A 27,634-nucleotide genomic window follows, 5' to 3' on the forward strand; every position below is an offset into this window, starting at 1 on the left:
ATTGCAAAATACAGACTGACATCTAACTCTTCAGGGATGCCTTCAAAATATATGGAGAAAACAGATTGTGCTAAGCAACAATTCAGCTTCTTAATAAGCAGCGTTAGGCATAAAGAGTTCTGAATTCTTATTTGCTATGTTGGTTTTTTAAAAAGTAAAGGAATTGTAAACAAATTAATTTCACCTGGTACAAACACATGAAGCTGTCATCCATTCAGGTAGAGGGTCTGGTACCGAACCACAACATTTTAAAAGTAAAAAGCAACCCTGTAAACACAGTCCTTAAACCTACTGATGTCCTCAAAAAGCTGCAGCTGTGTTAATACAAACAGCAGCACTCAGAAAACCCTCTCACATCACAAAGTGCATAAGTTTCCCCATCAGGAGTGCTTCCAAGCAACACCTGTGCAGAAATAGGGGGTGCTGGGGTTGTGGTGCCTGCGAAGAAATGGAGAAGCCCAACAGGACCAACCCTGGCCATGGTGCCCATCCCACTCACACTAACACTGCTTGACCTTGGCTGGCGGCAGTGCAATGCGTGGAACCCACCAAAAAAGTGAAATTCTTCCCTCTGTCTGATATAAAATGACTTCCCCGGGCAAGGCTCCTTTCCAACCTCAGTTATGATGAGGGCCGCCACAGGTGGAGAAACCCACAGGTCCCGCCTGGCAGGCAGTTGGTTGCTGGCCTCCCCCTATCTCCTGTGGCCTTTGTTCCGCCGCTTGGTGTGGTTGGCAACAGTGGCATCGCGGCGGGAGCAGAAGTGCTTGGCCACCAGCTGCCGGCACTGCTCGCACCGCACCGTGCAGCACCAGTGGAACTTGCAGTTGCAGCTGCTGACCACCTCTGTCCTCCTCTCCTCCACTTTGAGGCCGCACTCTGTGCAGAGCCGCCGGCAGCTCCTCCGCTCCCACTGCGAGAGATTCTTGCCGGTCTGTAGGCACTCGCGGCCCTCGGTGCCGTGGTGGCCCAGGCTGGCGTTCCTCGTGCAGTAGTCAGGGGAGTCCTCCAGGAAAACGAGCTCCGTGGAGTGGACGTGGTGGAAGGTCTCGGCAGTGGCCCCGCGGCTGTCAGCGCTGTTGCCGGCTCTCATCCGCCTCTTGTCCATCTCCAGCTTGTGGGCTTGGTCGTATTTCATCTTCAGGTAGTTGCCGATCTCCCGAAAGTCGGCGAGCTGGAGCCAGCATGTCTGGATGCTGCAACTGCCTGACACCCCGTGGCACTTGCAGGCTCGCTTCATCGTGGCTTTCACAGCCTAGGAGGAAAAAGGGGCAGAAGCTGGAAGCAGCAGGTCATCGCCTTTCAAATCTCAATATATGGCACTTCTACTGTGGCAAGGAATGGGTCAAATGTGACTTGTGCCACAGGATTTCAGGTCCTTCCAAGACGCAAACTGATGCTTTTATCTCAGCTCTAGGCAAACATCTGTCCTCATCACTAATTAAAAGATGGAGATAACGAGCAGGCACAAACTGTTGCCCCCACCCCTTCACTGGCCAGGGTAGAGGCAGGGTCGTACCCTCCTGGCACGTCCCAGTCTGCGACTCATCTTGCTCATTGGCACATCAACCCATCACCTCGCACAGACCTCCTTCAGAATGTGTGAAATGCACTGGAGTAACAACAGAGAGCCTCTGTGCATCTCCTCCAGGCCGAGCACTTCACAGCTATTATCTACTCATCTCCCTCAGGTATTTATAAGGTCCCAATCACTGGTATCTATGTGAGATTATGCCTCGACACACCCTATGAGATAGATATGCTAAGTGCTGCTGTTCTTGTTTTTACAGACAAGGTCTGGCCTGGGCCACTGTGCCTCCATGGGCCGGGTACCGAGCTCATCCTCACAGCCAGCTTCCCTGCTGAGCAGCTTGGAAAAACCCACTGCAGGAATGTGGGCTGGTACTTGTGTTATGGATGTCAGCATGAAACTGGTGCATTTCTGAATAAATGGCATTAGTAGTTAACTGTGCTGCACACAGCTGCTGGAGGTGGAAATGGATCTTACTGCAGCTCTTGTTCAGGCTTATGGTCAGATTCTGATTATGTTTTTTTTTCTCCCAACAAATAGTACCAGGCCTAGATTGTCACAGGCAGTTGGAGAAGGGGACCAGAACAGTTTCCTAGGTTGTCTGATGTTGTTTCTGACATGTACATTATTATTATTATATTTGTATTACTACAATTACTATTATGTTTTTGAATATTTGACTTACGAGTCTTCCAACTTCATTGTTGTGCAGATTGATCAGGGCACGGGTATCATGTCCTGTTTCCAAAGCATCCACAAAGAGCTTGGAAATCCTCTCCCCAAACTCCACATTGTCGCTGCAGCCTCCCCAGACCCAGCCTCGGCCACCTGCAAAGCAGACAAGATGGTAAGAACAGAACTGCCCCACTGGGCTGAGTTCTGCCATAGGACATGCACTGCAGTGGGGCTGGGGTGATGGCAGCCCATCTCACTGCTGGTCGGTCACAGCAGGATGCATGTCAGCATCTTACCTACACGCCCATTCCTGGAGTCATCACAGCCGCAGCTCTCAAAGTCCCCCATGCTGCAGTTCCTGGTCAGGGTGTACATAACACCAGCGGAGCTGATGGCATGCACAAAGGATGTCTCTCTGGTAGCTGAGGGAGAAGGGAGAAAAGCTGTCATACAAACATATACACCAGTCCTTGTTTATCGGGAGGAAGCTCTCTTGTGAAGCCATCACCATTCTGAAGGAACAAGAAGAGAATAACAAAACAGTCTGTGCAAAAGGTAAGATGCTACAGAAATTAAATGCTCCTGCCTGGAGTCACTTCAGGCTTCAGCATCAAGAGCCTCAGCAGCTTGGCACAATGTTCTGCAAGCGTCCCTGCTTGGGACAGAGGTTCTTAGCAACAGTGGGATGCTACAGTCAGCAGTCAGATCTGTACTAACAGCAGTCTGGATCCATGCTCCTGTTTTAGTTTCTTTTTAGGCTTTCCCAACAGAGCCAGCGTGCCCCAGGCAGCCTGATCGAGTGGTTGACTGCCCTGTTCATGGTAGGGGGTTGGAGTTCCACGATCTTTAAGGTCCCTGCCAACCTCAGCCATTCCACGATTCTATTAAATAGAATTCGACTCCGGTGAAACAGTGGCTGGCTGAAGTAGATAACAGTCAAATATACCCACAACTTTCCCTTGAAGGCAGTTTCCTAGAGCACGTCCTCGGTTTCTCCCTTTCCCTCTCTTCCCCACTGCCAGCTCAGGTGCCTGTAGCAGCGCTTGCTGTGATGTTGCACAGACCAGTGCTGCAGGCAGGGCTGAGCTCTGGCTTAGAGAGAATACATACCCAGAAAGAACCTGGGACCACAGAAGAAACGCTAGCGTTGTTTCTTAGGAAGATGAATGCAGACAGAAAAAAGCAAGCATAAGTTTTAGGGGTCAGAAAACCCTTCTCATCACCAGGTTGCTCGTTTCAAGGCACTCACCACTGCGCAGGCGGTTGTGGGTGGAGAGCTGCAGGGCGCTCTCGGGGCAGTTCCATCGCTCCCATCCGAACTGAAACTTGCACTCCTCCATCCCACTCTGTGCCCCCGCCGCCACGCTGCTGGAGTACGTCAGGTATGCCTGCATGGAGAGCAGCATCAGGGCCTTGTCTCTTAGCATTTATCCGTGACAAAGACATACATGGGCTGTGGGTCCTTTGCCTCAACAGGACTCGGAGCTGATATGCTCTGGGAAATCTGGTTCCTTAGAAAAGCAGTATTTCCCATTTGCAAAACAAAATTGCTCCGCTTAAATTATTGACAGTGCCTATGTTAATTACCTTAGGTCCTGTCATCAGAAAGTTATTCACCGACCTGAAATAAAGACAGGAAAATGAGCTGCGGCATTTAACACAGGCTCAAGAGCATCCCCCCAAACACCCCGAATCCTACCATGCTGCTGCATTGAGAACAGCACCGTAGATGCCCACGATGGAGAGGAGGAGGAAGGTGCTGCCCCTCATGGCTGTCAGTGTGGGACCCGGCTCCCTCCGCTGATCCCGCAGGTCCCTGGCAAGGCTGCCTCGCCGCGTCCCGATGTATCTCCAGATATTCGGGTCCAGGAAAGCTGCAGGAACCTGCAACCCTGATATTTATAAGGTGAAGTTCTGAATAGTCAAAACCCCCCATTCATTTGCTACCCAATGACTTAATGTGGTAAAAAAGCTCCCTCACCAATGGGTGACAAGGAAACGCCTAATGTTGCACTTCAAAAGGCAGAGCGGTGTCACTGGGAGCTGTGATGATGTGAGGAGAGCAAACTTCCCTAACAATGGGCCACTTTTAACTCCACTCCACACCAGCTCCATCCCTTTCTCCCTCCCCAAGTGCACTTGCCTGCTCCCTTTCACACCCCACTCGCAAGCAGAGGCCGGGCCCTGAGCTGCGATAACAAACCCAAGAATTTCTACAGCGCCCTGCCAGCCTGCTCCCTGCCATGAGAGCTCTGTATCCTATACAGATCCACCAGAGACACACCTCCCAGGTCTTCTTGACACGAAGAGATTCATTTAATGATGGTTTTTTCCCCCTCCTCGCCTCCTTATGATGAAAATTTCCGTATTTCCATCCTGATAATAGTGTGCACGTCGCGGCAGCGTTTGGAAATCTCTCCAATTCACGCGGCTGCAGCTTGGGAACGCTGTGTGAATCACTTATGTGGTTTGCTCCATGCTTCAAGGCTGTAATTAGGGGAACAGTTTTCCAGGGGTTGCGATTTCCCTGCAGCGAGGTCTGCCCTGGCTTCTGGCTGCTCCGTGCACGTGAGCGCTGCCTCGGCCCCTCCGCTTCAACCCCGTGTGCTTGGAAGGGAAAATCCTTATCAGAGGAAAACCAAAAGGCCTCTTCATAGTCACGGTCATTAAGGGCTGCGGGAGCTGTAATGGAGCAGCAGCAAGACTTTGTTCATGGAAACTTCTCGGGTGGTTTTCCTGTGGCTGAGCAGCTTCAGGCAGGCTGGCTCATCCTCCCAGGGCTGTCCTTGTCCTGCTGCTCTCATTTCCCCATCAGGGTGCTGACATTTGGGCTCCTGCTGTTGCTGCAAGGTGATGTGCTGGGGGGCTGCAAAGTGGAGGTTTGGGCTGTACCAGGGGCAGGAGCAGACTGTGCCACAAATGTGCCCACTGATCTGCCCATGGTGTGTGTGTGAGCACGGTGAGAGCCCACATGCAGCTCCCAATCATGGGGAGTCCAGGAACACCCCAACCTCGCTCCCCTTGCTGGGTACTGAGCGAGAGGAACATCCTCATCCAGCCCCTGCTGGAGGGAAACGGGAGTCAGCACCACAAAGCCACCAACAACCGTTGGCAGTCAGAGGATTAAAAATGCAGATTGGTTCAAAATGCAAAATGCCTTCCAAGTGAGCACCATGCTGGTGCGCTGCTGCCAGCACGGCAAAACCCTCTGTGAGTCAGCACTGTAATCATTACCATCCCGAGCAGATTCTACTTGTTAGAGCTGTCAAAGGACAATTACTGGGAATGAAGTGTTTCCCATGTATCAGCGAGGTTCATTGATTGAAGCCTGTGCATATGACTTGGAATTCTGCTGTGCATTTTCTAGATGCACACATGTCATTTGGGGCTTTGCGTCTGTCTGTTCCTGGAGGCATACTGGCGGTTTTTTGGTTGGTTGGTTTTTTTTTTGGTATTTAGTCTGGGAGAGCCTGTACAGCTGAACAATTTTGGCGTGTCTGTTATGTCAGCTCACACATGATCCTCCTATCTAATGCCAGAAAAATAACAGCTTCTCTGGGTGTGAAGCGTGGCTGCAAGCACTCAATGCAATTGGCAGCGTCGCACAGTTATGTGCCTGGGCTGTTAAAATATATCTTTCCCTATTAAAGCCATGGGATCTTAAAAGTCACTTGTAATGTTGTCACTTTCGCTAGTTGTCAGCAAATGGAGAGCTGTGCACAGATGAGCCTTCCTGCTCTGGGGATTTGTCAGCCTGCTCAGACCCATGGGCTGGGATGCTGGTTTTGCTGGAGGACTTTCCCCACCACCCAGACATTATGGTAAAGCAGACTTTGCTCCTGCTGTGTTGATAAATTTTGCACTTATAAAGTGCTTTGCTCAGTGCCCTTGCAGCAAGAGAGATTAAACGTAGCAGTCTCTGCTTTGTGATTGGGTAAACTGAGGTACAGACTGCTGTGCATCAAATCTCAAAGTAAATGGCAGAGCTGTATGGGCTGTAGTTATTCCAAAGCTGATTTCAGTGTTTTGCTCCCCAGGTTGTGGGGTGGAGCTGGCTCATCCATCACCCATGGGATAAGCCTGTGCTCACTGAACCCTACAGCTCATCTGCAGATGAGTTTTCCTTTGCTGGAGGAGTTTTCCTTTGGCATTTCCATTCCTTAGAAACTCGTAGGAAAAAAAAAAAATCTGAAAGCAAAATTTCTCCTTGGTTTACCTGGTGATGCAGAAAACGAACGGCCAGCAGTCTTCAAAGCCCCAAGCTGTGGGGTTGGTGGGACAAGCAGAGGCTCCGTGCTGCTGCAAGCAGCCGAGCAGGGAATGCTGGTTGGAAATCGGTGTCCTGGATGTCAGCCAGAGCCCCTTGGCTTTACTGACCAACTAGTGATGCTTTGTTTCTTATTTTCTTGCTACGTGACCCAACAGACAGTGCTTTTTGTGAGATGATGGGAGTCCTGAAATATTTTGGTATCTGCCCCAAGTCAAGAGACTTTAATTCTGTGTATGCAACCCTGTATACTCATGAAACCCTATTCACATCAGAATATGGCATTTAAAGGAAGGCAGACACGAGGCAAATCAGATCGTACAAACGCTGCTTGTAGAAGCCCATGCAAAGAGAGACGGCTGGGCCGTGTGGGGGTCATGAGCGCAGGGAGCAGCAAGGGGAGCGAGCACTGCTGGCATGGAGAACAGCAGATAAAGCACAGACAGCTCACTAAATTGCCCTGGGCAGGTGATACATTCAGACCCCTCGCGTCAAATCCTGCATTGCTGGCTCCATTACAATAAAATCCACCTGGGTAATTAGAGAGACACCCCCTTGTCAGCAGCGCCGGAAGCTGCTGCATTTTATTGTGCTCTCCCCAGGAAGCCACCCAAGCCCCCAAGGTGATGCCATACCCTTGGATTGCACGGTCTCTCTGCCACGGGAGTGTTTTGTTTTGTTCCAGAATGATCCATCATGAGCACTGAATAAGTGCCCTGATAGCTCAGCTCTTGTTTTTCAGTCTTCCCGACATCAGGTTTCCCATAGTGGGCAAAATAGGCTCATGTCTGCTTTGTCTGCTGCAGTTCCCAGCTGCAGGAGCAGCCTGCAGGACCCAAGCCTGGTCCTGCCAGTGCTGGGGGGAATTTTGCCTGAATAACGAATATGTTTTGGTTAAGGAATGTTAATTGAAGATCGAGTGAAAATGAAATTAGATTTTGGGCCGCACCTACCCTGCAGGCTCAGTCCTCTTGATCCCTGTTTTGGTACATAATTAGAAGTGGGCTCATGTTCACTGAACAGAGGCTTAAAAGCCCAGCAGTGCAGTTGGAGGGTATGCTTTGTTGTGACCAAATGAGAAGCTCCTGTCTCCTGCCTCCATGCAGCAGCTCGTCCCTCTCAGTTGTACCAATGCAACCAGTTTTTTGTTTTTAATCCTGATTCCCAACATAGCCTCATGCACTGCATGGTGGGACAAGCAGTGAACTTCATCAGGGAAGCCCAGAATGAGCAACTCCAAGGTAAGAGGCTCTGCTGTTGAAGGAGACATCTCCTGGACTATAGTAGAGGACCATCAGGGTCTTTAAAGGACCACAGGAGGTGTGAGGTTGCACAGTTTGGGCTTCAAAATGGAGACTTCAGCTGAGGAGCAAGCTGGGATGTTGCTTCCGGCAAGAGCAAGGCTTGCAAGCAGATAAAGGGCATTTCTTCCCCATCCTTCTCCCCAGTTTTGCATTGCATGTTTTAAATCTGTCCTTCCCCGCTACCTTCTCTCTCCAGTGACTTCTCCACTCTGTCTCCATGACCTCACCCACTTCCAGACTCCCCAAGGCAGCTGCTCTCCTACTCAGCACGGGGGCTATAGGCAGACTGCAGTCTGGTAAGAGCCCTGCTGTGCCACCCCACGTGTGCACAGAAATCCCATTCTCCTGGCCTCAGATCTCCCCGCAGCAGACCAAAGCTTCTCCTCACTCGGCATCTCCCCCTGGGAAGGGCTGTTGAGGTCTGTCTGCCCATCCTCCCAGAGCTGGATGGGTTACTAAATCCCCATGGCTACTCTGTTTCTTTCTCTGCAGCAACCTAAGAGGAGATAAAGATAATTTTGGGCAACCAGCTTAGTCCTGCTGCTGCTTGAGCTGCCATGAAGGCAAGAGCAGGATAAGACACATGTTTCCACCAGCTTTTAGTTTGCCATGCCTCAGTGCTGTGACCTGATGGGCCTCACCTCATCTGCTCCTCCAGGTGTGTCCTTCAAAGCCCACGGGGCTGTTTACACATCAGCACGATAAAGCAGTGCCACAAGTTTTGTTTTCCTCTCCCTCTTTAGAGGAAGTGTCATGCAAAGCAGTGTTAGTGCAGCACATAGGTTACTCCCTGGGTATGTGGGTATCTCCCATTCTGCAAATGCAGCACCTCAGCAGATAAATTCCTGTCCAGGAAGAGATCAGGACCCTGATATGAAGGAAAATTATCGCCTCCTTCTTCATCATTCCCATTCAAACCTGAGCTAAATTAACTGATGAATAATCAGTTAATGCTTGTGTGGTGCTGCACAGCTCTCCACACCACCAGTCTCTACACGTCCCTTAGTGGCTGTGGCTCTGCCTCCCCTCCTGCCCTGACCCACTGTGTGTCCTGGGGAAACCCTGAGCCTACATACCCGTGCTGTGGAGCTGGAGGTGTGTGGCTGTGCAGGGCAATGGCTGGTGGCTCTGGCAGCAAATGCGGGAAGTTTTCAGTATCACAGAAGTGGTGATTTGAGCCGTGAATATTTTCCTAGGACTTACCCTTATTTTCACTGCAACCCCACTCCGGGTAGAGAACACACAAAATTGCAATGTCTTTCTGGGGAAACTGGGATGGAAAGAAACATTCAGAGCTCTGAGTCTTGCTGGGAAGAGCCCAGTGAGAAGAGAGCTTTGTTTCTGGTCCTGTATTCCCAGAAGCACTGACAGCATGTTCATAAGAGGCTTCAATCAGCCTGCAGGTGAAGCTAGTGCCGTGCATTTATTACCATATGAGGTGGGAAAAGATGTTCCCACTGTTACCTGAGGCAACGACTTGGGGCAGGCTCTCTGGTCTTACTAAAGCAGCCTTAAGCCTTAAAAGGTTCGAAGCTGCACAAAGGATCCTCAGCACGCCCTCAGCCACCGTTAGGGCCCTCTGCGGCCTGAGGTCTCCCAGGGCCGCCCTCTGGGCGCACGGAGCGCCGGGCCCGGACCCGTCCGGGCGGTGCCGGGGCTCCCCCTGGGGGCGGCCCGCTGTGTGCAGCCGGCAGAGCGGGCAGCACCGGGCGCTGAACTCGGAGCTCAGTAAACGGCCTTTCCCACGGGTCCGCCGCAGGGCACGCTCTGCAGCAGGGGCCGAAGTCATAGACGGGTGTTGCCGCTCTGTGTGCTCACCCCGTGTTACAAACAGCCGCCCTGCTGTCCGAGCGTGGCTCTGGGGTTCAGATTTTTCGGCTCATTCTGCACACCGAGGGCTATTTTAGGTTAAGCTCTTCTATTTCCTTCCTGCTTGTGCGCCACTGACATAAAATGGCGACTGCGGCTTTCCCTGCACGGGACGGTACCATCTCCCCCTGGACTGATGCTGCCAAAGCTTTCGTCGTTCCTGGGCACGTGTGCACACGTGGAAGAATGGCAGCTGCTACTAAAGCAGCTCCACGCCTCCATCCCCCCAACACCTGTCCTCACCATGCACCTCTGCCTGCTGAGGGCTGTGCAGGTGGGAGCTGAGGGCTCGGGTTGCCCGGCTGGTGCTGCGACAGGAGGCTGCACAGGGCACGGGTAAAGCAGGAGGAGCGGAGTGCAGGCTGTGCTGTCGCTGTGGCAGCAGTCAGAGCTGTGGTGGATCCTTCTCCCCGCAGAGGAGTCCCCAGAGCAATGCTGCTGCCCCAGGGCACCCGGGGGGTGGGGGGTGGGGTTCATGTGTACCTGTTTTCTTATTGCTAAACCAAATACACGATATGGGGCTCATCTTGTGTTTCTCTAACTCTTGGAGGTGACCTCTCCAGTACTAGCAAGGCAGGAGGGCTGGTCACATAACCTTTGCTGGCTCCCAGTCAGGGACACAGCAACAGAAAAACCCATTTCTTTCCACTGAGGAGGAGAATTGTTTCCAGCACCATGAGAAAACAAAGCAGACCAAGAGGGATTATTTTCCCCAAACAAAATGCTGTTTGAAAACACCCACTTGGAGTCACACATCCCTCCCTCCCGCCCTGCTTGCTGCAGCTTTGCCAAATGCAAACATTTTCACAGCATCAGCCTCTGAATTTGTGCAGTTGGCTTCAGATACCTGAGGTGGTTGGTTTGTTCTGAAATCCTCTTTCATTCTGTTTGGTGCCTGCTGCCGGACCCCATCCACACACACTTCTCCATCAACTGAATGAATTGTGGAGGGCCTTGCAGAAAACATGCAGCATCGGAACATTTGCAGTTTATCATAGGAGCTTTCAAGAGTTGTTGTCAGCACGGTATGCAAGATGTACACAAACCACCCCCAGCAACTGCTCCTTCCTGAATGGTCTGTCCTGAAATGACAGCAGTGTGTGGAGATGCCTGGCCTGGCACAGAGCTGCAGTGGGAGGCAAAGCTCAGCCCGCTGCCAGCTTGAGAGGCATGGGGTTGGATGAGGATAACGCACCTGCACAAGAACATCTGCTCCTCCATACCCAGCGCTGGGTGCAGGATGTGCAGCACACTGTGGGACTGTGGCTGCCCGTGCCTGGCTGAGGAGAAGGCAGCAGCTCTGCTCCCTTCCTGCTGCGGAGGAGGCTCCAGCTTGGCACTGCCAGGTCAGTGCTTTCTAGGGGCCATGGTTTTCATCCTGTGGTTTTGGGAAGACAATGAGTGAGCTGGACAGAGGCAGGAGAGCTGCCCATGCTGCTTCTGACTTGGGTTTTGGCCACACTGGGCACCTCCTCGGCTGTGCTTTCAGCTCCCTTCCATCTTTCTTCCCATGCAGCTGCTGTTTAGACCCTGCTGACATCGTGTCACTGTGCTCACTGCCTTACACATCCCCTGATTTCCTTTCCCCTCTTCCTCCAGTAGCAGGAGAGATCTCTGTCAGGTCAAGATCCTATACATGTAGCAGAGGCACAATGGAATATTTTCCCAAAGCTCCAGCTCCTCTAGTCTGGTGTGAGCATTATGCTGTCAGACACCTCAGCCACCACATTAAAAAATAATTTGGGGGAAAAAAAGTGTATTTTGGGAGTGGAGTCATCAGGATTCCCCTATGGTTTGTAGCTGAGCTTAAACTGAAACTCAATAGGTTCAGGGTTTATCCTCCCTTCCTTTCCCTGTAATCAAACACCTGCCTAACGAGCCTTGTTTAATCAAGTATCTTCTGTATAGTAACAAGAGGAATGCAGATCTCCTCTGCTCAGCCAGGGCTCGCTGTGGCTGTGCAGATCAATATGCAGTGACTCACAAGGGGACAAGGCTGGCTCTATGGCAATGCCAAGAATGCTGGTGTTTGTCGTTACATGATTTTTTTTTTCTGTGATGAGATTAGCACCGAAGGTTTTTTTTCCTTTGGAGGATCCCTAAGGTAGTGTCTCATTATGTAAAGCATCCAAACAGCAAAGGCCTGTTGCTCTTCAGCTAATTAGCCCCAACCTTTCAGTTTCCCCACCTGGAGGTGGGCAAGATTTGTGGGAGAGGTGGCCCAGATCAGCTTGTGCCTGCAGAAAGCTAGAGAAGATCCGGGCACTAAGAGTGGATGCTGTCAGCGAGCCTATCTGTGGATGGGGGTTCAGAGCAGTTTAAGATGTTTCCTAGGGGCACCTGAGGTGCTTGGTGTGGTTGGCAGGAAACACTTCCCCAGCAGAATGGCTGGAATGATCAGCATTCACTCTGTCTTGGCCTCAGGTAATTAGCAACTTCCTGGTCTGCGCCCTCAGCCTGCCCTGCAGATAAAGGCTGTAATGCTGTTTGATTGTGATAACAGAGAGCCAGACCTGGCCCTCCTCTTTTTGAATCTTAATCTCCTGATGCAGTGACTTCACACTGTAGTAGGGGAGGACACTTCTCAAACTGGGGTCCTGTGACTGCGTGCCTTCAACTTGAAGCCTCTCTGAGCTGCTGATGGTGGAAGAAGCAGCCTCCAAATATGCCAGCCTGCAATATCTGCGCTGGGGAGCTGTGGCCTCGATCCTTGCAGAGCCTTTTGTGGTGTGCAGCTGCTTTGAGCTCTGCTGTAACTTGAAAAGCTTTGCAGCCCAGAGCTGGGGAACTTGGCTGATGCTGTCCTTGGCTCCAAAGCCTTCCTAGATGGGTAAGTCACACAGATAAAAGTGCTAAGACTTTGAGCGTAGGGTACTGGGCACTAAGGACAAATAACTCAGTGGGAAGAGGTCTCATGGGAGCAGTGTGAGCCTGGGGCAGCAACAGCTGGGACAAACCTGGTGCCTCTGGTGCTGTGGGCTGCTTTGGCCTTTTGCCTCTGTCCTCAGAGCAGCACTGCTAATCCTTGGCTTCTGGGCAAGCAAAGAGGAGAATATCTCTATTGTTTTCTTGCTTTGGCCAGACCTTGTTTCCCTTCCTGCTGCCTGAGAGCACAGCACAGACTTTGGGATCTGGGGGGTGTGGGTGCTTCCCATCGGCTCCACTGCATGCAGAGTTTTGGGTGATTTATCACTTATTGTGCTGAGCGAGTTGGCAGATGCTCCGTGCTGGCAGGGAACAAGGGAGATTGTCATGTGGAGCAGAATGCTGTCTTCTGGCACAAGAAAATGAAACAAGTTTAGTCTTTGGGCTCACATGCTGAGTGTGGTTGTGGTGCGTGCTGGTTGCCAAAGCTATTGAGCAGGAAAGCAGTGGTTAATCTGCCTGAATGCTCTTAGCAGTGCGGGCTGCCAGCAGGGGCTGTTCTCTCCGTACCAGTTCTGAATGCTGTCTCCACCACCGGGGTGCCATCACAACAGATATTTGGCCAGGGCCAACCCCCCAGCCCTTGGGTGGAAGCTCACCACCCTCCACCCTTCTTCCCCCCATTTAAGTGAGGTGTCAAGGGAAGGAGAGCCTCAAAATAAGAAAATAGCAGCAGTGGATTTGAACTGATAAGTAGCAACCCAAGTTGCAGTGTTAGCCCTTTGGGTAACACAGAGGTGAATGAAGCTCTGAAGTTACCAGCCCTGCACATAACGCGTTCCCCTTGGTCTCTTGGTCACCATTTACCTTCTGTTGCTAGGGAAAGTTGCCCATTTTGTGGCTATGCTCTTTCTGTTTATTTACAGATCTTGTGATTTACTTTCAGTGCCAGCTGTCAAACAACTCCTGAGTAACGAGAGCCTTCCACGTCAACCATTCGTTCCTGTTCCCTGGAGCCTGTAGGCCAGCTTCACTTCCCTCAGCCACAAGCACAGTGTCCCTGCTGAGGGGATACACACTCAGTTATCCCCTTTCCTTGTGCAGGTAGGACCAGGCTGCAGCCCTGGTGGCAGCAGTAATTCATCATGTATCCCCCTGATATGACTGCAGACTAATTCCAGAGCTAGCATGATAGCACATAACTGAGAACAGAGTGGGACTGGAGCAGATTTCTGTTGAGCTCTCCCCAGCCCAGAGAGGGTGTTTCTGCATCATTAGTACTGAAGATTTAAGGATACCTTGTCTGCTCAGAGGCTTTGTTGCATGCCTGTTTGCTGCCAAAGGTGTCTCACATCCCAGAAAATCGATGCAGTAATAGTTTTATCATGAATTTCTTTTCTTTATTGCCCCAGAGACCTTCCAGCATTCCCATGTTGCTTGGTATCAGGTAGGCAAAGGGCTGTACCAAGGCTGATTGGATCTTGATAGGCTAACAAGGGCAGAACACCAGTGAGACAGCTGCGGCCATTCCCACCTGAGCTCCTAATAGGAGTCCTTCCTCAACCCAACCATCACTTTGTCTTGGATACCTCCAACCTGCTATTTGATAGGACTGAAACAAGCTAACACCTTCCCATCTTATTCACGCCCTTCTCCAAAGGTCAGACCTGTCAGAATGTAAGATTTGCTCCCTGGAGCTTCCCTGAAATGCCCTCTTGCGTTTGGTGTGGTCAGATGAAGGCAGATGCCATCACAGCTTTGGCTCAGCACATCCCCTGTGCAGGCGGAGCAGAGCTGCTGCCTGCAGTCACAGCTACCTTTGTTGTTGGATTTACACAGCAACTCCTGTTTGTAAAGTCTCAAACACAGCTGGATGGAAGAAACTTGTTCATTGTGAGGTTTAGGAAAACATTTTTATGCAGTTGGTGGTTGTTGGTTTTTTGTTTTTTGTTTTTTTGCAAGTGATGGGTGTGGTACAGAACTTTGAATTTCCATTTTAAGAATACAGAGCAACAAATACAAAACAAACTTCTTCCTGGGAACATGAAAGGAGTGTTTGCTAAATGGAAATAAATGAAATGGATAATGAGCACTGGGGGGAACGTGGAAGGGAGGGGTAACAAAACAGAACAAAATCTGGCACAGAAGCCCAAACCCCACTGAAGAAGCAGCAGTCACATCATCTCTCTGACGCTCAGGATGCGTTCTCACTTTGCTTTTCTTGTTCAATAGCTGCCAGAAAAACACAGAGAACAAAACCATTGTCAATCAGCACTGCAAGAGTTGAGGGCAAAACAGGTCTCTGTGCCTGAGGGGTGGCAAATCCCCACTGGATTTGCCTGCCCCAAAATTCTGACATATTCCTTTGCCTTGCTACTGACGTGCAGTTTGTGATGTTGCATCTTCCTCTTGTAGGACAGACAGAACACCAGCAGGGACAACAAACCAGGGCAGAATGGGTTTCCTGTTGGGGGAGCAATGTGTCCCTGTGGCTGCCAGCACTGGCACACCCTAAGTAGAAACCATCTGATAGAATATTAATTTAATGGCTCCCTTTGTGGCTAGTGGTGCTCTTCTGAGAGAGGCTGCTCCCAAAGCCTGCTCCAAGAGCAGGGAAGTGCCATTTTCACACCCAAAACTGAATGGGAAATGCAGTCAGCATCTGTTACAGCACAGGCATTGGGGAAGACAAAAACTTGGGACTGGAGCCCTGTGCTCAGGGAGGTTTCCTGTTCGATGCAGGCAGTGATGGGCTCCTGCTCTGCTTTATTCCCCAGCTCTGATGTGCCAAACCAGGGCCAGGCCCCTACTGGGACGCTGCCTCCCCTCCTGAGCATCTGTGCAGGTATGTCCTATTACCTTTGCTTTTAGCAGGGTATGTTACCATCAGATTACTTCCATACAAAAAGCACAACTGGTTTTAGCTGCTCCTACCTTTGGAAACTCAACATTTAGCACAAGTCTTGGTATTGTCCCCCTTTAAATCAGGGATGAGTTTGATCACTATTCATTTTGCACGTTAGCTGCAATACAGGCTGATGTTTTTGCTGCTCTCGGTTCAAACAGCCCCACAAGCACTTACTTTCTTTGGTGGGCAATGGATTTTTCTCTCTTGTTTCTGTCTTTTTCAGCTTGGTCTTATCAAACGTTTCGATTTCTGCGAAATCTGGTTTGTCAGACATGGTGGGTCCTGACAAAGAAAGGGAAAGCACACCCGGCTCTGTTAGCTCGTGCTGTGCTATTGGCCATCTGCAAGGCAAAGTCTGCTGCAAAAGTGAAGAAATGCGGTAAAAGTGTTTATTCAAAAACAAACACAGATCTCACGCCTCAATCTGGGACCGCTCCCCAAAGCTTGGTGCTCTCAGAGCAGAAGAGGAAAGACGTGAGTAGAATTTAATATAGATTTCTCAGCATCGGTTTCTAAAAGTCATATTTTGAACACAGAAACAAAACTAAATACAGACAATGCATTCAGAGAATAACCCACAGTACCTCCTGACCTGAACTGCTTCTTTGAGGAATGCTGATACCCAGAAATTCTGCAGTAAGCCACAAATCCGACATGCACAAATAGTTTCAATAACGGTTTTGTTTTCATTAATAGGCTTTTTCTATAATTCTGAGTACACTGCCCTAAGTCGGTCCCGCAGCAAGGGGGATTAGCTGCTGTGTGCATTTGTGCCCGACAATAGGAGGGCTGCTTCGCAGGGTCCTTTGTTTGCTCTCGCACTCAATATTTGAGTCGGTGCATTCGATTGGACCCCATTATAACAGATATTCACAAAGCACACCAGCATTAAACGCTGCACTGGCAAACCATCCCTCATCGAGTTCCCATTTTTAATAGGAATTCAAGCTAAAATCCATCCCATGCATTGTTCTGCTGAGCTCAGCAGAGGTTCTACCAAGGATGGATCGGCCTGCGGGCTGCTGGCAGGCGTATACCTCTTCCTTCCTTAAGGCAACCTGATTCTATTCCTATCTGCTCTGAGACAACAGAAGTAAATATTCACAAGGAAAAAAAAAAAACAAAACATCAAAAAAAGCCAAAGCAAAGCTACTGAAAGCACATGGCATTACCGTCTGGCTGCTTTCTCCTCAGCTGCTCGGTGACCGTCTGAGGCAGCGCGTGTTTAAAAAGGTCACGTTAATCCCTCCTCTCCTCCCACCCCCGGTCCCATCGCCATTAATATTGATTAGTTCTGTGCTGAGATTGCTCAGCATTTAGGGAAAGGACAAATTGCCTCTGCAGAAAATGCACGAGAGGGGGAAATGAAGAAACCAACACAGAAACTACCAAAATATATCTTGATTTTTTTCTCTCTTCCCTTTCCAAGATGATGGTGTTTGAGTTTCCTGCCCTTCTTCTGTAATGCTGAGGTTTGGAGTTCACCTAAGGGCTGGTGCTAGGTTGTGGGTGATGAGTTCAGGGGAATATCCTCCCCCTGGAGATGGCTCTGTGCACAGTGACGGCGGCACTGCTGCCACCCGAGGCTCATCCATCAGCTAGTGGCCAGGCGCGTGTCCTGGAAGGAGGAACAAAGAATCTCCCCTTTGTTCTCAGATTTGGCAGCTACAAATCCTCGTGGAGGTGCCTCCCACTGCAAGGCAGTCCCTGCTGGGCTTTGTGAGAAGCCGTGTTTGCATGTCCTGCTGACAGAAGGAAATCACGATCTGGGTGCTGAGTGATGTGATTTTAAAAACCCTTTGTAATGGCTAGGAGCCCTCGGCTGTGTTTTGCTGGGACACTTTGTGGGAAACTGAACAAGGCGGCCATGCTTAACCATGTACTGGGGCTGCCTTTCCCAGGTGTCCAACCTGGGATACATTAACAGTTTCCTGGAGTTCCTTGGTTCCTCTACTGACTTTAAAGGGAGCTGAGATGAGCTCCAAGAGCCGCTGGGCAGCTGTGAGATCTTTGGGCAGACAAATGTAGTTCATGGAGAGATCCTGAAGGTGATGTGGGACTTTCTGGAGGCTTAAGAAGAGTGCTTTGGGGTCTGATCTGTGTGCACTGAGAACACGACTTAAGGACCTCTTCCTCCAATGCGTACTTAAATTAAAATAAGGAACAAGGCGAAGGAGAGCAGAGCACCTTCACATGAGAACATCTGCACAGCACGGCTCAGCTTGAACTCCACAGGGATGGTCTGGGTCCCGATGAGCTCAGCACCATGCAAACCTGTCTGTGCTCTGTCTGCACCTAAGGGGCAGCAATGTGGCCGCACTCATTATGATCAAAGTTCTGCTAAGTGGTGCAGCCTGGCTCAGTCGTCTCTGTGTCTGCACTGTACACAGTTTGGGGATGCAGTGCTCATCTCTGGCTCAAGAGGAGTTGCGGAGATGCTGAGCTGCACGGAGATGAGGTGGGAAATTGGAGGGAGAAGGGGCTCCTTTCTCTTGGATGCAACACTGAGAATCGGATTGTATCTGTTTGTATGTGGGACCAAGAGGGACAAAGCATCCGAATGCGTCGGGGAACAGACGTTGTGCAGATCGGAGTCTGTAGCTGAGCCAATAAGCTGACACAACTGTCTTGAAATAACACACCCACTCAAATTGAACAGTGATTTCATTTGCAAAACGTTGTGGTATTTTTGGTGGTAAAGGTAGGAGATTGATTTTTTTGAGGTCGAAATTGCGGGGCTGGGTTCTGCGAGCACCCCAATTCCTTTTGGAATCAAACACCTTCCAGCAAGGTGGCAGGACGGGATGTGCTGTAAGCTACACTTAGAGGGTTCTGTCCTTAGGGGAACAGAAAGGAGACTACAGCTTTACTGGAAGGATTTTCTCAGTTCCCTTTGTGCTGTTTGCTCTATCTTGCTGCCAAAAAAAATAACCATGTTTGGGAACAGAGACAGGTTCCCAGGCTAAGACAATGAATCCTGGGGGTGGAGGGAAGGCAGCGATGTCTCTTTGGCAGAGTGTCTCTTCTAATCCTGCATTGCTGGTGTGTAAACAATTGGTTCTTGTCCTCCAGTTTGTTTGATTGTTACCTAAGGTGTTCGGTTTTCCTCCTCTAGAATGTTGGGCCTTAAGGGTGGCTGCAGATGGGAGGAGAAGACGGGCTAGACGTGGACAGTCCTTCTGCTCTGGCTATATTTTCCAACCTCATGTTTTCCAAATAGCTCTGGAGTTAGTCTGTGCTAGGAGTCTTATTGCAGCAGAAAAAAAAAATGGAGAGAAAACATAAGCTAGCGGGAGTGGAAATTTCCTCTCTCCCTCTTTTTTTGACTTCCAAAATTCACTATGGGGGTGAGTTTTTAAAGGTTTGGCCAGATGGAGATTTGTGGAACAGAGCTTTCTGAAAAGCTGACCCAAAACTGTGTCTTCCAGCTCTACATAATTGGCTTTGGTATTGCCTTCTCTAGCAAAATGTGGTGACATATGTGTGCATTATTAAAGGGAAAAGATTAATACAAAATGTCCATGCATGTGATTCTCTCCCAGAGAAAGGGTGGGGAAAGAAGCATGTGACATACTAGTCACAACAGTATGCTATAGGGCAAATGGTGATGAATACTGCTCTAGAAATGCTAGGTTAGCATGATTTACGCTATTTACTTTTTTTTTTTTTTAATATATATCTATTTCTGTCTCTAAACATTAAGAACAGTAGCATCTCTCATATGCAGAGGGAAAGAGTAGGGCAGAGAAAGAAGTCATGGGTGAGCACTGGGAGTGTGCTCAGAGGTGGCCCCTCTCAGTGCAGCTGACTGCTCTGGAATTCAACAGCCTCTTGAATCCAACAATCCGTTGTCAACCTCCTCACTCTTTTTACCTTAAACAAAAGGATTGAATTCAATTGTTCTGGCTGAATTGTGGCACTTCATCTGCAGCTGGACTACCAAACTGATAAGCCAGGCAATTAAAGAGAAGGTAATAAAATCCAGAGATCTACAAGTTCAGCATTTAGATTTTCATTTTTGTCCAGAGGAAAAACAGACAGCAGGTGAGTCTGCCATTTCCATCAGTGTTACGCTGTGTGCTGGGGGAGATACGATGGCATAATGCCCTGACTTCAGGGACACACGGCTGTGGCTGAGGCTGTGAGGGATGCCTACCACCATGCTGCAAAATCCTTTCCGTTCTAATAGATTGGGACCTCGGAGCTGAAGTATGCATTATGTTTTGTGGAAAAGAAGATAAACTCTCACGTTTTTAAGCTGCCTAAGGAAGGAAGGCTACCGAAGCAGAGCAGCAGGCAGCCTGCTATCTCTTCTATCTTATCTCTGCAAGGAATTTCCAGAATAAAAAGTCGTATTTCTACGTGAAGGGATTCATACACCAACTTTTCCAAAAATCATTCTCCAATTTTATGAGCTGGTTTGTAAGCCATACACATAGAGAGTACAATTTGTGCTCAAGTCCAACAATTACCTAAGAAAGTGGTAATCAATAAGTTCCACATTTGTTATCAGTTGCCTGCTCAAATGAATGCTGCAGCATGCTACGTAAACACTCTCTTTCTTCTCTAAGATGTAAAGGAAAAATATTAGACTACTTTCCTTCTGCAGCGTCCAAAGCTAATAACCATTTTTTTCAGGATTTGACCAAATTAAAGTGTTTCCAGTGGCTACTTTAAGGCTTGTTCCTTACAAGTATATACAAAAAAAAAACCAACCAGAGAACACCTGCAGTCTTATTAAAGATATGTCTTCATAGCAGGGTTAATTTGAGCTCTGTACACTCAGTTTGTCACCTCTGCAGTTATTATACTTTGAATGTGAGTGACCACACCATGACAAAACACGGGAGCAGCAGAGACTGATTGTGTTGGCAGTGGGCAGATTGTGCTAACCTGAACTGCAGCTCTTCCACAGCTCAAAGGAAGAGCAGCACAGCTCAAGTGCGGATCCTCGAAGGTTTAAAGTACAGGAATTTAAAGGGGATGGGGACATTCAAGCTTTAATTCAACTTAACTTTTGAGTGGAAGCTCGCTTTAGGGCATGAGTTTGTCAGCCTGCTGCCCAAACTGATGAATAAAGAGAAAAGCAAATTGGAACTGAAAAAATGAAAATGTGCAATACTGTAATTTTTTTCTTCTCTGATGCTTACACTGAATGATATTTCCCTTCAGATGAACACAAGCTTGCATAAAAATTCAAATAACTCAGCTGTCTACAGATGGGGGTGGGAAGTAGAACAGAAGGAAGGAAATGGAACTGAGAAGACTGAATTAACCTTTCAATGTCTTGAATTTCAAGAAGGAAAGAATTCTCTCTTGTTAAATCTGTAACCATGCAATTAAAATGTGAACAAGCCTCAATAGCCACATTTGCCCTATATTCCTAGATCTCTGCTTTAAAGACAGATCTTCCAAACACAAGGAAAAAAAATCCTTATGCTGTAATCACAAAACTCTGGTAGAAAACCAAGTAGAAATGTCTGACATCAATGTAGAACATGTGCCTTTGATACTGAACTCAGTTTAAAGCAAAAATCCTTATACAGATCTTGTAATGGCCGACAGCCTTCAAAAAGATGAATGTATTTCTCTGTGCTGGTTTCTGTTTCCAGAAAACAGATTCTTTCACTTATTTACTCGAGCTTTGTGAAGTTTCATTTCTTAACACAAGGTAAAGCTTTCAAAAACAGATCCTTTGGTGCCCTTTTGGGAACTACGAGTCAAAAGAACTGTGTAAGTGCTGCTTGGAGAGAGAGCTTCAATGGAGCTATGGGAATCCAGCACTCACCAGAGCCTTGTGCTGGTGCTGTAAAATTTAGGAAAGCTTTCAATGCTGGAAAAGGGGAACAAAGTAAAGACTCCTTTTGGAGACATCACTGTCTCTGGAAGGAACATACAGAAAAGGAAAGGATTTTGCAGAGCAACCAGCTGGGAAGCGTTGCTGTTTGCTAATTCTTCTTTGCTGTTCAAAGGACTCTCTTCTGTCAATATTTTGCAAGATGTCAATAGGGTTCGTTTAAGACCAAGCATGTCCAGGAGAGTGTATCAAATTATTTGTTTGCAGATAGACAATTAAAACCAAAAGCAAATAGTTTGCTGACGTGGGGATAATTTTTCTCCAAGTAAAAGCTGTTGGCACATGATATAAAGGTATTACAGCAGATGATGTCTTGCTTTGCTGTGCATCAGATTTCCATGCCCTTCTGCTGAGATAATGGCCCGGCATGAAGGTAAAGAATTGCTTGGCAGTGCTATCAAGCTTCAAATGATGGGATAGCACTGCAAAATGTATTTGGGTATTATAGATCAGCTTATACTGAATCTGCACAACAAGGAACACTTCCTTGGGATAAATGCAAGCCTTGGGATAAGTTTTCTTTCTCTTGCTTCTGATGAGGAGTGACTCCAGGCTATTGCTGGAACCAGGCTTCAGTGGAAGCTGAAGTTTTCAGAGTGTTTATTCTGAAGTCATTGTAGGTCAGGACTGACATCATGGACATGTGAAGAAAAAAAATTCTGGTTCTGCTGTGGTACGTACTGATAAAGTCTTCCTGAAAACAGGGGAATTATGCAAGTATAGCTTCAGATCCATTGAGTTACTTTGTGAGTGTCTACCACAGAATCTCTGCAAAACCTTTACACTGAATAACCTAGGTGGGCTTGTGAAGTAACAGAGCTGCAGAAAGGGCTCTCTCCTTGTGGGGAGGAGGCTGACCACAGCACTCCAGCTCTTTGGCCTGAGGAGCTGTGCTTGGGGAATGGGTCCTCCTCCTCCAAGCCCCATGCTGTGGTCGTCATTGGCTCTTTGCAAGGCGGTTCGTTGTCACAGATCCTGGTGTGTGGGTGACATCCTGTGTCATGCAATCTGCCTGCAGCCTTGAACCCGTGCTACACCTGGCTCTGTGCCAGCAGGCTAGGAGGGGATAGATGAGCCTCTATGAGCTCCATACTCCTTGTTGAGACTGCTTGAACAGGGCTGGGTGTTGCAAGCTGTGCTGCAGTCCCTGTAAGAAGGAAAATTACAGAATGTTACCAGAAAGTACAAGATACGCACTGAGATAACAAATGCTAGGGGCAGCTGCCACATTGCTCCACTGCAATTTTTAGCAGTGGTCTGCAAGGCTGGTGCTTTCATGGCTGTGTTGGGGCTACTTCCATCTGGCTGCTCCCCACATTGCTGCCTTCCTCCCTTCTATTTTTGCTGATGAACATGGCTAAAGCACTGCCAGTTTCTCCTCAAACTTTCTGAAAGTGGAAGCAAGAATACAAAATGAGCAGAAGAGACTAAAATGGCAGCCTAGGACAGCATATGTCTGCCCCCTGCAAGGAATAGTGGATGTGCTTGATGGGAGGTAGGATAAGCTGGCATGAAGTGGTGTACTCAGAGCCAGTCCAGAGCAGGTAATGCACTGTCTTGGATCCGAAAGCAGTGAGCAGGTGCTGTGCAATGCCTGCCTACCTGTCTGCCTCTGCTGTCTGTCTCCTCACTCCGCATGTTTTCTGTGTCAGATTTCTTGCAGTTTTACTCTTGTCAACTGGCCAACATATCTGCCCAAGAGCCAGCTGGAGTCTGCTCACTCCCAGCTTGCTCTAATTCAGTATCTTCATTGTAGTTGATGAGGCTAAATGGATCAGAGAGAACACAGCTATGTATACAAAGCACACATTCAGAAACTTTGTCATGACAAGAGGAATTTTATTCACTGCTCAAGTGGGGAAGTGCCATGGATGCAGGCAGACAGAAAGCACAGAACCTCCTGGGGCAGAGCTTCCCTCTGCCCCGCATCCATCGTGTTTGTGTGGCATCTTCTAAAGGAACCAAATCTTCTAAAAGAAGTTTAGACCTGATTAAAAATAAGCCAGTTCACTTACTGGGGAGCTGTTACGCCCCTTCTTCAGATTCTAAATGTAAAACCTAATGAATCTGATGAATCTGCCTCCAGATGAAATTTAAGAATCTATTCTGTAAAACCCAGAACAAAACCCTCTCAGCAATGGGCAGTGCGAGAGCTGCAACTGATCCCATCCAACCTGTAATCCCCTTTTCCTTTTTTGTATGCTTTGCAAGTTCTGTATGGTTGAGGGAGGTGGGGAAGCCTTCTCTTTCCTTTTTCCTTTCCTTTTCTCTTTCCTCACTCCTTTACTCTCCCCTTTCCTTTCTCCTCTCCTCTCCTCTCCTCTCCTCTCCTCTCCTCTCCTCTCCTCTCCTCTCCTCTCCTCTCCTCTCCTCTCCTCTCCCTCTCCTCTCCTCTCTCGCTGACAGTTGGAGCTGTTGCTCCGAAGCCGTAATTCGGCAAGTTCACAGGAAACGCTTTGGTGCGGTTGTGGGAACGGAGCGATGGCACAACGGGCGCCCGGGGCGGAGGCGGCAGCGCTTACACTGTGGGCACTCCGAACCCGCGAGGGCCGTGACAGGAGGAAGGCTGAGTCACCGCAGGGGCAAAACACGAGAAAGCAGCGAATCGCAGCTCGCTCCTCGCTGCGCTAGGCACCCCGCGGCCGCCTCCCGGGCACTAACGTCCAACAGGGAGGCCCGGCGCACCCACCGCGTTCTCCGGACGGATCTCGCAGCCCGGAGCCGCGCAGCCAGCCCCGCGCCGCTTCCCGCCCAGTCCGAGGCCCCGCAGCGACGGCCCGCATCCGCCGCTCCCGGCGCCGCCCCGCCCTCCCGCCACCCGCGCCCCCTCCCCGCCCCGCAGCACGTGACCCCGCGGGAGGGGGCGCGCGCTGCACCTGTCAGTCAGCGCGTCACTTCCGGCAGCCGCCGCCGCTACCGTTGGGGACCCCCCGCCGGCGGAGGCGCGTTCGTGAGACGGAGCGGCTGCGAGGACGGACGGCGCTCGGGGCGGCAGCGTGGCGGCCGCGGCGCACGGCGGCGGCGGGAGACCGAGAGAGGAGGAAGGAGAGGCGGACGAAGCCCGCGAGGAGAGCGGAGCGGCGAGGAGAGGCCCGCGCCGGCCCCCGGGGTAGGAAGAGGCGGAGGAACCTGCCGCTGCCGAGGCCGGCGGGGAGGGCGAGTCACCCGGCAACGGTGAGCGGCCGCGGGGCGCATGCGCGGAGCGGGGGTCGGGGGTCGCGCCTCGGCCGCCGGGCGGGCCCGCCGATCTGCAGCCGGGGCGGTCCGGGCTTCAGGAACCTTCTGGACACGCGCCGAGCTGCGGGAGCCGCCCGCGGGCAGCTGTCAAATGCCGCGCTGCCGCCGGAGAGCGCTCGGGCGGTGCTGGCGGCCGGAACGCGGGGCTGGGGGGGCCGGGGTGCCAGCAGTCGGGGTGCCGCACCGGGTGCGCTGGGGGTGCGCTGATCACGCAGCCCGGCTCCCCCCGGGTGCCCGTTCATTGTTCTCGGGAGCTCCGAGGGATCCGCAGGCTCTGTGCGGATGCTTCTCGCCGCCGAAGGGCTGCTTCCCGGGAGGTGCTCCTATGCTGGGGCACTTTTTCCGTTCAGGTGTTGCGGCTTCCAGCCAAACCTGCCTTGCTTTTGAGCTCCTTGGTCTGTCTGCTTTCTTAAGTCATCGAATTGCAGAATGCTTGGGTTGGAGGGCACCTTGAGCCCATCCGGTTGTCTCCTACCAGACCCGGCTGCCCCAGGCCCCATTCGGCCTGGCTTTGGGCACATCCACAGCTGGGGCACTGCACTCTCTGGGCATCAGTGCCTGCACCTCGCTGTCCTCTGAGTGAAGAGTTTCTTCCTAAGACCGTCCTCCATTCTCCTATCACTATCAGCCCATTTAAAAAATCAGTTCTCTTCATGCTTATAAGCTCCTTTCAAGCACTGGAAATCCACAGTGAAGTCTTCCTGGTGCCCTCTGTGCATTAACCACTGTCAGGCTCAAGGCAGAGAAAAGGTAAAGAAGGAAGAAAGTCGCAACCACCAGATCTCTCATCTCTAGCCTTGCCCCATTTGAAAACAAAAACCGAAACTGATTGTATCCAAACCCACGCTTTTTGGGGGGTGGTAATCCTGAGTGTCTTCAAGTGCAGAATAGTTAGTACGTGGCTCTGAATAAGTTGGTCATTCAGGTTAGCGTTTAGGTTAGAAGTTTTTCTGTCTTCTATGCGGTGCAATCTTCTAGCATAGAAGGGGAAGGGAGAAAGCAGCATTACAAAAAGATGAGCTGTTGGTCCCTTTGTGTTGTGTATCCTGTGTTGTTTTGTTTAACTGCTCATTATGAGTAATTTGCTTTGTATTTTTTTTTTTTCTTTCCAACATAGATTCAGAGATATTTAGAATCTCTTTAATCTGCATTTTCTGTACTCTGTGTGCTGCCCCACACCAGAGGCCCCTTCCTGGTCTTTGCAACATTACAGAGTTGAAATTAAATACCTCATTGTTCTGATAGCATTTTACTGGACAGTTAAAACATTATTTAAGGAAGATCAGTCAAGTAGGGTGTTCAGTGTTTATGTTCAAAGAAGTTGCCTGCGAAGAACTCTTGATTATTTATATTGCCTGCAAATTCTGGTACAAACAATGCCCCACTTCTGAGTTAGGAAAATGATAGTTTTGGTCCCCAAACTCTTACACAGTTGGATGCCTTCTGCACGTGCTGTTAGTATCGTTGCAGGACCCAATAACAGCTCATTAAAGGAATTGATGTAATATTTCTCTTATATGCTCATGATATGAGAGTTGTGCAAGCAGTAAAGCTTCTTTTTCTAACGTACAGAACAGCATGTTTGCAAAAGCAGGCGAGGCTGGAGAAATGTTCCATACGTTTTGAGCAGGTATTCATGAGTTTTGGGAATGCCTCTGCTCTGTTTGGAAGTTTTCTTTGCTGCTTTTTCTCATATTCAACCTTCTGATCTCTGGTCAAACGTTCATAGCTCAGCAGTGATGCACTCTCGTAGGGCTCATTAAAAAGTCAGTAAGACTTGCCAGGTCTGAGGTGGTGCTTTCTGTTGTTTTCTTTTTTCCTTCTCTAAAAGAAACAGCTCTAAGGAAGAGGAAGTTAGGCTGGTGAGAGAATGCCTTTAAGTTGTCCTTCAGTTCTGAGCATAACACCACGTTATCTTTGCTGCCATGTGAGCACACAAAACAAAAGTCCAGTAGCCATTGGGAGGAGAGTGGGTTACCTTTTGCAAGGCATTCGGTGTTTGAATCTGTAAGAGTGGAAGACTGTAAGCCCTCCAGCTGTTTCTTGTATCGTTGCTCAGTTATGTGCTTGCTGGAAGAATCTGAGCAAGAATTAGAGAATTGAAGGAAATGTATCTTCAAATTATCCTCTTTGAAGAATGTGAGATTTGCTACTTGTAACACAGTTTTTTTATGATATTGATACACCATGTTTTCAGCAGAGTGGCCGTACATCCCATGTCTTCTGCCTGAATAGAACTCTGACAGGCATGAAGGCTTTGCGTTGCTCCTCGAAGAGTAAAATCGGGCAGTTCGTTTCTGAGTCTCTTGGTGACTGCATTATTTAGCTGTAAGTTGTAAAGTTTACCTGCAAAAAAAACTTTATTTGAGAATGATGACAGCTGTCTGCTTCAGCAAACTTGGCTTTGGCTTTGTAGTTTTGTACTGACTTCCCAGCCAGCTGTTGGGGTTTGGGAGAGCTCAGTTTGGATAAAATCAGTGTATTCTGAAAAATAATGTGACTTTAATTGCACCTTCAGGTATGTGTTCTTGTTTTCTTTTTGTAGAACTGTTGTAATTTGAATCCTTAAAAAGCAGAGCTCAGATGGTGAGTGCTGTGCTGAGAAGCTGTTGTGTGGGTGGGGTCATTCAGTGCTGGGAATGGATGCTGTCTGAAGCTGGGTCTGAGCCCTATCTGACTATAGTGAAATGAATAGTCCCATTATGATAGTGGCAAACAACTCTGCTCTTATGGTCTCTCACTTGTAAATGTGTGAAACCCTTCATTGAATTTATTTGTCCCAGTTTTCTTCTTTTAAGACAACACTGTGCTTAAGAGGAAGGTGCTGCACTAGGGCTGTGTTCAAACAGCTTGTAAGCAAGGCAGTGGCTGAACTCATGTAGAAGCATGCGTGGCTTTCTTCTTTTTTTTCTGGGAGGTGCAGAAGATGTGCATTTCCACCTGTGGTGTTGGTTGGGGTGCTGGGCTGGGGCCACCATAGAGCAGAGCAGGGTGGGTTCCAACCCTGTGAGCTGCTCTGTTTGCATCTCTTCTGTTCTGCCTCCCCTGCAGCGTGTTACAGTTTGTGCCGGGCTGGATGGACTGATAACACCTGGACAAAACTGGAAAAATGAGAGCTAGA

The 27,634-nt window shown here is 49.4% G+C and overlaps 3 protein-coding genes and 1 long non-coding RNA gene across 11 annotated transcripts in view; 2 read left to right on the top strand and 2 right to left on the bottom strand.

Annotated features, from left to right (window-relative positions):
- WNT8A (Wnt family member 8A) lies at positions 1-10,682 on the bottom strand. 2 transcript variants are annotated; one of them, XM_085236417.1, is made up of 7 exons: positions 10,494-10,682; positions 3,906-4,090; positions 3,794-3,827; positions 3,456-3,594; positions 2,503-2,628; positions 2,217-2,359; positions 1-1,255 (listed from the first exon to the last, which is right to left on the bottom strand). In XM_085236417.1, exons 1-7 carry the CDS (start codon positions 10,626-10,628, stop codon positions 695-697), a joined length of 1,323 nt encoding a protein of 440 aa, XP_085092543.1. In that variant the 5' UTR covers positions 10,629-10,682; the 3' UTR covers positions 1-694. The 2 variants fall into 2 exon arrangements, with proteins under 2 accessions (XP_085092543.1, XP_031411576.2); XM_031555716.2 differs by having other exon boundaries at positions 3,906-4,098.
- A 10-nt stretch (positions 10,683-10,692) lies between these two features.
- Positions 10,693-16,332, top strand: LOC104913285 (uncharacterized). Of its 3 annotated transcripts, none has more exons than XR_014886529.1 (4): positions 10,693-10,992; positions 13,458-13,615; positions 15,289-15,356; positions 15,643-16,332. It is a non-coding gene; the product is annotated as an uncharacterized LOC104913285 (long non-coding RNA). The 3 variants fall into 3 exon arrangements; XR_014886528.1 differs by lacking the exon at positions 10,693-10,992 and adding an exon at positions 11,002-12,476 and having other exon boundaries at positions 13,438-13,615; XR_004161431.2 differs by lacking the exon at positions 10,693-10,992 and adding an exon at positions 11,006-12,476.
- On the bottom strand, positions 14,219-16,675 carry LOC100539160 (thymosin beta-12). 2 transcript variants are annotated; one of them, XM_010719094.4, is made up of 3 exons: positions 16,592-16,675; positions 15,594-15,701; positions 14,222-14,743 (listed from the first exon to the last, which is right to left on the bottom strand). In XM_010719094.4, exons 2-3 carry the CDS (start codon positions 15,691-15,693, stop codon positions 14,706-14,708), a joined length of 138 nt encoding a protein of 45 aa, XP_010717396.1. In that variant the 5' UTR covers positions 15,694-15,701; positions 16,592-16,675; the 3' UTR covers positions 14,222-14,705. The 2 variants fall into 2 exon arrangements, with proteins under 2 accessions (XP_085092551.1, XP_010717396.1); XM_085236425.1 differs by lacking the exon at positions 16,592-16,675 and having other exon boundaries at positions 14,219-14,743; positions 15,594-15,696.
- Positions 16,676-24,115: 7,440 nt separating this feature from the next.
- FAM13B (family with sequence similarity 13 member B) overlaps positions 24,116-27,634 on the top strand; it is a 40,718-nt gene continuing 37,199 nt past the window's right edge. For 3 of the 4 annotated variants that reach the window (XM_085236393.1, XM_085236392.1, XM_085236395.1), the window contains exon 1: positions 24,116-24,450. The gene's annotated coding sequence lies outside the window, so the exon portion shown is untranslated. The remainder of the gene's footprint in view (positions 24,451-27,634) is intronic. The other variant, XM_085236394.1, reaches the window with a different exon arrangement.

Source organism: Meleagris gallopavo, chromosome 15 (genome assembly GCF_905368555.1).
Source record: "Meleagris gallopavo chromosome 15, MGAL_WU_HG_1.1, whole genome shotgun sequence".
Lineage (NCBI taxonomy): Eukaryota > Metazoa > Chordata > Aves > Galliformes > Phasianidae > Meleagris > Meleagris gallopavo.